The sequence below is a fragment of the Tripterygium wilfordii genome, chromosome 4 (assembly GCF_013401445.1).
Source record: "Tripterygium wilfordii isolate XIE 37 chromosome 4, ASM1340144v1, whole genome shotgun sequence".
Taxonomy (NCBI): Eukaryota; Viridiplantae; Streptophyta; class Magnoliopsida; order Celastrales; family Celastraceae; genus Tripterygium; species Tripterygium wilfordii.
The window spans coordinates 11,450,699-11,458,368 of record NC_052235.1 but is presented as its reverse complement, the minus strand read 5'-3'; the positions used below and the strand labels follow the sequence as shown (position 1 = coordinate 11,458,368).

Genomic DNA, 7,670 nt, shown 5'->3' with positions numbered 1-7,670 from the left:
CACATTTAGTGGCTCTACTGAGTTTCTAGATATATGGATAGAAACTAGTCAATAATAACAACATTGAGGCTACGGCATTTCTAATTGATGATATGATTATATGGATTGATAGAATCTGAAATTCATACACTGCTTTTCTACCCAATAGACTAGGTCTATCTATTGGGTGGGTGAAGCTCGCAACGTAAGCTAAGGTGTCATTTGATTCGCGGATTTGAGTCACATTATCATACTATTTTTCACATCATTAGTTTTATTGACATGTTTTGTTATGATAAAAATTAAAATGAAATAATGCTTAGATTGTTGAATTATTATAATGGATGATATGATTATATGGATCAATAGAATCTGAAATTCCTACACTGCCTTTCAACTCAATAGACTAGGTCTATCTATTGGGTTGGTGAAGCTCCCAGCACGTAAGTTAAGGTGTCGTTTGGTTTGCAGATTTGAATCACATTATAATACTACTTTTTGACATCATTGGTTTTATTAACCATATTTGGTTAGAATAAAAATTAAAATGAAATAATGCGTAGATTATTGGAATACCCTTATTACTATATATAATTTAAAATAATGTATTGAATAATTTTTTTGACAAATTTAAATTAAAAAAATTCTTAATTAAATTGTAAAAAAAAAAAAAAAAAAGGATATTGTCAAAATTATGTGTTTTTCGAAATGGTCTTATAGGTATTTAATTAAAAATAAGTAAGGATTCTCAATGTAATTATTCCACCAACCAAACATATGAATCATTAGCAAAAGAAAACTCTTATTCCTAGAAAATTGGATTTCACATACCATATAATGTGTAAGAATCAAACTTGAGACGTGTTGTGTGGATAGTATAAATATTGAACTATTATTTAATGTAATTTTAGACTAACATATTAATATTATATGTGGTTAATTTCTTTTTCAGTGATAATTAATTTTGTAGCAAATGGTTTGTGGAATAATTGTGATCAAGTCAAATTTGTGGAATATACACAATAGATATGGAGAATACAAGTCTTTATGATTGACATCCATTACAATGATGTACCACAAATAAAACAACAAAACGAAGCAACACACATATTTTGACAAATGTTGAGAAAAGACTAGCACTTTGGACCCTAAGATGAATTGCTTTTCTCAACAAAAGAAGAAAAAAAATGTTGCTAAGGGGTTTTGGTATCCGCGTATTCCTTTGTCAGTTACATATACAAATTTTATATAATTCATAGTTGATGAGGTTCACGTCTCCAGTTCCGAGGACGTCACTATAGGTAGAATTAAACTCAAGATTTTACAACCTTAAATAGTACAAAAGTTAAAACCCTACAACCTTAAATAGTACAAAAGTTAAAACCCTAAAATAACTTGAAAGGAAACAAAATAACGAAATCCCTAAAATATCAAAAATAAAAGAAAATACCAAAACAGTCATAATTAGCTAATTTGAAGGCCTAAACGATGAAATTTGGCCAAAAAACGATGAATGTAGTGGCTCAAGGCGACTAGTTTAACAAAACGCGTCGTTTCGAGTTAATAGTGCGACTTTCAGCCTAATTCGATACCATTGAAAATTTTCTTAGTGACCATTATGTCCCAATTTCCCATTGAGCCCATATTTCTCTAAAAACACACCAGCCATCCGATTTGCATCATGATATGGATTTAATTGCAAGCGCACAAGTAATAAAATGATGAGTAAATTATCGTTCCCACGAGGATGTATTGACAATCAAAATTAATGTCAAACAAGCAATAACTATGTAAATTGGGTGAAAAGGATGAGTGGTTGATTTATTTTTAACTAAACTAAACAAAGAGCAAAAGAGCAATTAAGTAATCACAAATGTAATCAAAGATGGAAAGCAGTAGGGTACTTAATTTCAGCTCACCTATCCAATTCAACTCTCTTGGTCCCTTAATCCCTAATTCCTCTCTCATTAATGACAATCGGCCTCCCTAACCTATCCAATGCTCTATGTCTAGTCACCGGAAGTATCTCTATCTCTAATCCCTGTTATGTCTAATAATCGGATTCAAAAGACAAAGACCCATTAAGATTTCTGGATTAACCATTTAGCGATTGCATAGGTCACGCCCCTATATTTCTCTAGTTCATGCACCCTATGTCATCTATGGCTTGAGGTAAACCTTAGAATTTATCTTTCCGGCTTCAATCTAAGCAACAAATCATGTAGATGGTGATCAAGCATCCAAAAGCCTTACGGACATCCATAGACAATCAATAAGAGAGAGAAATCAAGAAGTAAGGAAACCAAGTTTATTGAATCTTCAAGGTTTGGCGACATTAGTAAAGAAATCTAGCCACTCATAGAGTCAAGATACATCATCAACCAATGGAAATCAACCATCAAACTAAGATAAAAGAGGAGAGAGAAAACCCCCTTGTGAACCCTCTTCTTTTCCAAACTCCAATGGTGGCCTCCAAGGTAGAGAATGAATCTCAGCTCCAAGAACGCCCCCAATACAATATTTTATGTCATTTTATATTTCCCCAAACTCTTATATCGTTTCCCTAACAAGTTGGGGTCGTTTTGGCTCAAAAAGGAATGAATTCGGAACTTTTTCGTGAAACTGCGCATGCCGTGAATAGCAACTCCTATCGATCGGAAATCATTCCGATCGATCGGAAATGGCTTCTGTCTTTAAGAATTAAAGGGTATTTTGGTAGGTCCGATCTATCGGGGGTCCCTTCCGATCGATCGGAATTCACTTCAGGAATAAAAAATTTCATTTTACATTCTTTTCCTCCATTTCTTGCCTTGACACCTACAATATGCAAATATAGCTTTCTTAGACAATATCAACTCTTAATCGACTCAAAATGGGATGAATTTATGTGTAAAAGATGCATAAATATATGTATATATTTGGCACATCACATCACTACCTTTGGATGTTCACCCATGGCATGGTCTCCTCCTATGCCACGTATTAAGACACTTGGCGGACCTTGAGTGGAGATTATTTTTCTACTATCACTAGCAATCCCCTTTATTTTTTTTTATCTCCAATGGACGTTCACATGATGAAATTAAAAAGAAATTGGGATCTAAAATGGCTTTTAACAATTCAATTGATATTTGATGTAGAATTATATGATTTATTGACCCCAAGTCAATGGGTGCCCAAGCAAGTTGTTAGCTCTACCTAGTAAGGATAAGAAGACCAAGAAAAAAATGCATGGTTTGTAAAGATACACATAGGTCTCTTCACTATCTATATAAATCCACTGCATTCATGGAGCAATTAATATTCAAACCACACATATATATGAAGATGGAACATCCAAATTGGATTTATGTGATTGTACTTACATGGGTGTTATTACTAGAAGGGTTGGGTTGCAGTCATGGATGTCTGGACAAAGAGAGGGATGCTCTCTTACAACTCAAACCTTTCTTCTACCACCTAAAATGGCCGATGAGTGGCAAGGAGAGTTTGAATTGTTGTGAATGGGAGAGAGTTAAGTGTGATGATCTCAGCGGACGAGTAATCGAACTCTCTCTAATGGAACACTGGGAATGGAACTTCCCTGTGTGGTATCTCAATGCGTCTTACTTTCTACCATTTGAACAACTTAGAAGGCTTGATTTACTTGGAAACAATATTGCCGGTTGTGTTGACAATGGAGGTATATGTTGGAGCTAGCTATTTCAAGTTCAATTACGTCATTCGTTACTAAATATACTGACATAATTGTTGGCTGCAGGATTTGAAGTATTGTCGTCGAGTTTGCACAATCTAGAGGTTCTAGATTTGAGTTATAACAATTTTAATTCAAGCATTATATCATCTGTGAGTGAGATTTCTTCTCTCAAGTCTCTTTATGTACATGGTAACGGAATGACGACATCATCAGGACATACAAATGGTAAGCTTGAAGTTCTTCAAACTTCAGAGAGTCTGGTTGTGTGTAGGATTTGGAGAATAAGTAAAACTTGAAGTTCTCTTAATTGTGTGGCAGGCTTTGAAGGATTATCCAAGTTGAGTAATTTGGAGGTTCTTAGTTTGGGATATAATAGTTTCGACAACAACATTCTATCATCTCTACGCAATCTTTCTTCTTTAAAGGTTCTAAATCTTGCTGGCAATCTATTGAATGGAACAATTTATACACATGGTATGTATTCCGTCGTTAATTTCTCTTCTTAACCAAGTTTTAAAGACCATTTACGTTCAGATGTGTTATTGTCTGGAGCAGAATTGAATCATTTGATCAACTTGACAAAGTTGGATATGAGTGACAATAAGATTGAAGCCTTTGGATCCTTGAAAGGTATAATTTATTCATTGATTGTCTTAGTTTGTTGGCAAAATCAGATGATCACTTGTATGGAAAAAAACGTTGGGCAGGTGGTGGAAGCGTGCTGCGGTTGAGTAACCTGGAGGACCTGAATATGGGTTATAATCTTTTCACTAATGATGCTCTTCACTACGTCAGTAAACTTTCAAATCTCAAGTCTCTGTATTTAGATGGAAACCGATTTAGGGGATCTGTAAACATTAGAGGTTTGTTGCATAATCATCCAAAACAGATTGAATAAAAATTCTATTATATATTTTGATTTGATTTAATTTTGTTACACAGAGTTGGAAGGTCTAACAATGTTAGAGGAGCTAGACCTTAGCGACAACGGGATTGAAACTTTTGTAGGACCAGAAGGTATTGAGAAAACCATAAATTTTATGTTTTATTGTAAGCAAAGTTTCTGTATTGAAGGTTATTTTAATTCTCTTTTGTTTTTTGCTTTGAAGGAAGAAAAACAATGGATAGTCTAAGAGTACTTCGTCTAGCAAACCTGAACTCCAATAGAAGCCTTGTATTGGAATCATTTGGCGCATTCTCATCCCTCAAGACACTTGATCTTGCGAGTAATATTTTCAACAGGACAAACACTCTTCAAGGTATGTAACTTCTAAGAAAAGATTTTCCATTTACAGTAATCTAGAATAAAAAGATGTGTTGTGTTGTTGATGATGCTCAATTTACACTATTTGCATAGACTTGGGCAACTTGAGCAGTGTGGAGGAATTGTTTTTTGATGGTTCGTCTCTCCCCGAAAACTTTCTCCAGAACATTGGATCATTATCTTCCCTGAAAATTTTATATTTGCGCAGTTGTGGACTCAAAGGCACACTACCTAGTCAAGGTACATATGTAGTTTTATTTTCTCGTCACGAGTAATACGCAGTTAGACCCCCCCTGAAATTTGATTTCTGTAAGGTTTTTTGTGATCTCTAGTAATGTTTAAAAGAATAATATAGCGAATGGTCTAATCTACAGGTTGGTGTGAATTGAGGAACTTAGAGGAGCTTGATCTAGCTCAAAATGAACTTGGAGGGACAATTCCAAAATGTTTGACAAACCTGTCATCTCTTAGTCATTTGGATCTCTCTAGCAATCAGTTCACTGGAAACATTTCCTCCACACCAATACCAAATCTTATGTCCATTGAGTTCCTTTCAATCGGATACAATACGTTTCAAATCCCAATTTCGCTCAAACCATTCGCAAACCACTCAAATCTCAAGCAGTTTCTTTGTGAGAACAATGAATTGATTCCAGAACCTGTTTTCGAATCTTGGACACCAAAATTCCAGCTTCAAGTCTTGAGTTTGGCGATTTTTACTGCAAAGAAGGTCCATGCAGATATTCCAAACTTCCTCTATTACCAACATGACCTTATATCCATTGATCTCTCTGGGACAAATTTTAGTGGAGGGTTTCCTTCTTGGTTGTTTGAGAATAACACAATGTTGAATACCTTGTCCATAAGAGACAGCTCGTTCGGGGGACTATTTCCATGGCCGTCACGTCCTAATCCAAACATCATCAGGATTGACATTTCCCACAATCAGTTACAAGGTGAAATTCCCACAAATATAAGTTCAATTTTTCCAAATCTGAAGGACTTAATCTTGTCTGAAAATTCATTCGGAGGTAATATACCTCCCAGTTTGGGTGAGCTAGAGTCTATGCAAGCCCTGGATCTCTCAAAAAACAATTTCTCTGGAGGTATACCAGTGCAGTTTCTCAAGCATCATTCCACCATATTGTTCCTCAAACTCTCACACAACCAATTCTCTGGACAGATCCATCCGACGAGTTTTAACTCGAGCAGATTAGAGTACTTACAATTGGACAACAATAAGTTTGTGGGGAAGATTCCTGATCTTTCATTTATGTACTCTTTGTCACTTCTTGATCTTAGCAACAATTTCTTCTCAGAATTCCCAAGATTGACTTCAAGTTTGTCAAGTCTGCAGATTATTTATCTATCTACTAACAATTTTGAGGGTACTTTGTCATCACAAATCTGCAAAATTTCTAGCCTTCGCGTCTTGGATGTTTCGGAGAACAAGTTTTCTGGCTTTGTGCCATCTTGCTTCAGTCAATTCACAAAGATAGAGTCTCTCCATTTGTTTAAAAATGAGTTCGTCGGACCGATGCCAAGTTTTTTTACCAACTATACTACTATGGTGGCATTGGATCTCAGACACAACAACTTCAGTGGAAGCATTCCTAGTTGGATTGGGAGGCTTTCAAACCTGGGTGTTGTTCTTTTGCAAGGAAATCGTCTTGGTGGCGAAATTCCCATTGAGTTATGCCAGTTGAACCATTTGAGTATCTTGGATCTTTCCTTGAATAATTTGTCCGGTCGCTTGCCTCCTTGTTTAGGGAACATGACATTCAAAACTGACAAGGAGTTATCATATGTAACCCCAGATTTCACAAGTATGGATGTGTTTCTTCCATTCCAAGTCAAGTTTTCGGATCGATATTCGAATGCTGAAGCAAAAGAAGTGATAGAGTTCACAACAAAGGACACGTCCCTTGATTACACTGGCAATATCCTGGAATACATGTCTGGTGTCGATCTCTCTTGCAACCAATTCTCCGGTGAAATCCCGGGCGAATTCGGAAATTTAATCAATGTTAGAGCACTGAACCTGTCACACAACAATCTGGTTGGTCTAATTCCTACGAGATTCTCAAATCTGAAGCAAATGGAAAGCTTGGATCTTTCCTACAACAAGTTAAACGGCAGAATTCCTCCTCAGCTGACTGTATTGAACTCCCTTGAAGTTTTCAAAGTGGCACACAACAATCTATCAGGTCCAATTCCAGATAGTAAAGCACAATTTGGGACGTTCGACGAAAGCAGTTACGAGGGAAATCCTTATCTTTGTGGACCTCCATTGAGTAAAAGCTGTAATAAAGCTGCTGCTAATACACCGAAGGAATATGATGGTCAAGAGGAGGAGGATGACTTCATGGACATGACTGGGTTCTATGTGAGTTTTGTGGTGTCTTACATCATCGTACTACTGGGAATTGCAGCAGTTCTATACATAAATCCATATTGGTGGCACTTGTGGTCTTACAAAGTCGATTTGTTCTTCAGCAGATGCTACTAGCCTAAGCCTTTTTGTCTAGATGTTGCTTCTGCAACTCAGTCTGCTTTTCATCTTGGTTTTGATTTGGATGCAATGCACGTTGACCTTTGTAAGATTAGAGTGTTTCATTGTGTTACTTGCAAGTTTAGTGTAATTATGTCACTTGTAAGTATGTGTTAATTCTGTATTAAAAACAGAGCATATGTTTTTTTAATATATATATACAAGAATTATATATATAA

The 7,670-nt window shown here is 35.9% G+C and overlaps 1 protein-coding gene across 2 annotated transcripts; it reads left to right on the top strand.

The window, feature by feature from the left end:
- The first annotated feature begins 3,307 nt into the window (after positions 1-3,307).
- On the top strand, positions 3,308-7,670 carry LOC119996201 (receptor-like protein 14). Of its 2 annotated transcripts, XM_038842750.1 has the most exons (9): positions 3,308-3,661; positions 3,740-3,901; positions 3,995-4,150; positions 4,232-4,306; positions 4,384-4,539; positions 4,619-4,693; positions 4,786-4,935; positions 5,034-5,180; positions 5,315-7,670. In XM_038842750.1, exons 1-9 carry the CDS (start codon positions 3,451-3,453, stop codon positions 7,447-7,449), a joined length of 3,267 nt encoding a protein of 1,088 aa, XP_038698678.1. In that variant the 5' UTR covers positions 3,308-3,450; the 3' UTR covers positions 7,450-7,670. The 2 variants fall into 2 exon arrangements, with proteins under 2 accessions (XP_038698678.1, XP_038698679.1); XM_038842751.1 differs by lacking the exons at positions 3,308-3,661; positions 3,740-3,901 and having other exon boundaries at positions 4,003-4,101; positions 4,211-4,306.

Coding starts and splice junctions, on each gene's coding strand:
- LOC119996201 (XM_038842750.1), top strand. CDS start 3,451: ATGAGTGGCAAGGAGAGTTTGAATTGTTGTGAATGGGAGAGAGTTAAG. Junction 3,902..3,994: donor ATCATCAGGACATACAAATG/GTAAGCTTGAAG, acceptor ATTGTGTGGCAG/GCTTTGAAGGATTATCCAAG. Junction 4,540..4,618: donor GGGATCTGTAAACATTAGAG/GTTTGTTGCATA, acceptor TTTGTTACACAG/AGTTGGAAGGTCTAACAATG.